General features: G+C 48.5%; 1 protein-coding gene across 1 annotated transcript; it reads right to left on the bottom strand.

Annotated features, from left to right (window-relative positions):
* Positions 1-613: 613 nt before the first annotated feature.
* On the bottom strand, positions 614-1,310 carry Pmar_PMAR002132 (hypothetical protein; the record flags this gene model as incomplete). Its single annotated transcript, XM_002781995.1, has 2 exons — positions 614-633; positions 710-1,310. 2 exons carry the CDS (start codon positions 1,308-1,310, stop codon positions 614-616), a joined length of 621 nt encoding a protein of 206 aa, XP_002782041.1.
* Between the last annotated feature and the right edge of the window lie 185 nt (positions 1,311-1,495).

The following is a 1,495-nucleotide window of genomic DNA, read 5'->3' as shown; positions in this document are numbered from 1 at the left end:
CGTCAGCCACTATAATGTGATGGGCAGAGTTGGTGTAGATTTCTGCAGTGGGGGCCAGTCGTTGAAGTGCTTGTCTGAGATGAGGGAAACCTCTGCTCCCGTGTCGAACAGTGCTGGTATGACGTTGTCTTCAACACAGATGTTACCAATCACCATGAGAGAAGGACTAGTAGCCCTTGACGCATCTTGACCAGACGATGGAGAAGCCGTACAAACCAGACGTTGGGGTTGACCATGTAGTTTACGTCCATTAATAACCATTTGGACCCTAGCCGTAGATCTCGGAGTTGGTTGTCGCCTATTGCTCGACGGTGAAGATGTAGGCGTCTTAGACGTACATACGTAAGCCAAATGACCAGGATTATTGCAGCGATGGCAGATTAATTTGTCGCTCTTGATTCTGCACGTGTCGGCTTGATGTTGTGGGTTGCCACAGATTCGACAACGTGCTGAGAGCTCGGCTGGTTCTGGTTGTTGACAATCTTTAGCAGAATGTCCACGTTTGAGACATCGATAACATTTCATACCAGAAAGATCACGTCCCATATTGACGTGATGCTCACGGGTCTCGTTGTCATCTGTGGAGTAACCAGCCTCGACCGAGTTGACAGACTCACGACGTGAGTCTCACGTCTAGAGTAAGAGGTTTGTCGTTGCCAAGGTCGGCGATTACGATAACCACTGTCTTCACTTCGTCTACCATAGCTACCTCTAGAGTCGTCTCTGGCCTTCTTGTCGAAAGACCGGGAGCTCTCAGTAGTCTCGTTGATGTTGGCCATACGTCTATGCTGACGTAATACGACTTCTTTGAACTCCATATAGTCGACTTCCCTGTCGTCGAGGTAATCGTTGACACGAAGTCGTAGTTCAGAGCCTTTGAGACCATTGTAGAGCTTCCACTTCATCTTATACTCCAAGACCGGGGAACCGAGATGGTAGAGTTCAGAACTAAGGTCTTCTAGACGTTCGATGAAGACGTAGACAGAGTCAGTGCCCTGAACGCAGTTGTTGAACTGACGTTCAGTCTTGTGAAGATGCTCGTCAGTGTCAAACGTCTTGCGGAGCTGCTTGAGGATCTTCTTGAGTTGTCGTTCATAGTCTTGATAACAACGTGAAGGAGGAGTTAGTCCGGTAGTTACCTCCTTCCACACCCTAGAGGACGTGTACTTCTTGAGCCATAGATACCTCACCACGTCAGGATGTCCTTCCGTCTCGTGGTACATGACCGTTATCCATGTAGTACCAGATCGGCTGTCTTTGGCACCCTCAAAGTTCTTATCAGGTCGAAGTGACCTGATAACGTTCTGCATGGTGTCAAAGTCCTTGACGGTTATAGGTCGTTCACAATGACGACGTTTGCAGCCATAGCACCAATTAGAAGTAGATGACCTCTATGTGGAGGAACATAGTAGACCCCGGACGTCAAGCCTTGTAGACATGTTGGTGAAGATAGAGGCTCACCTTGACGACGTGATGATGTTGATGACCCACTTGA

Source organism: Perkinsus marinus, assembly GCF_000006405.1.
Source record: "Perkinsus marinus ATCC 50983 genomic scaffold scf_1104296940784, whole genome shotgun sequence".
In the NCBI taxonomy this organism is placed as follows: Eukaryota; Perkinsozoa; order Perkinsida; family Perkinsidae; genus Perkinsus; species Perkinsus marinus.
This window is presented reverse-complemented; position numbering and strand designations above follow the sequence as displayed.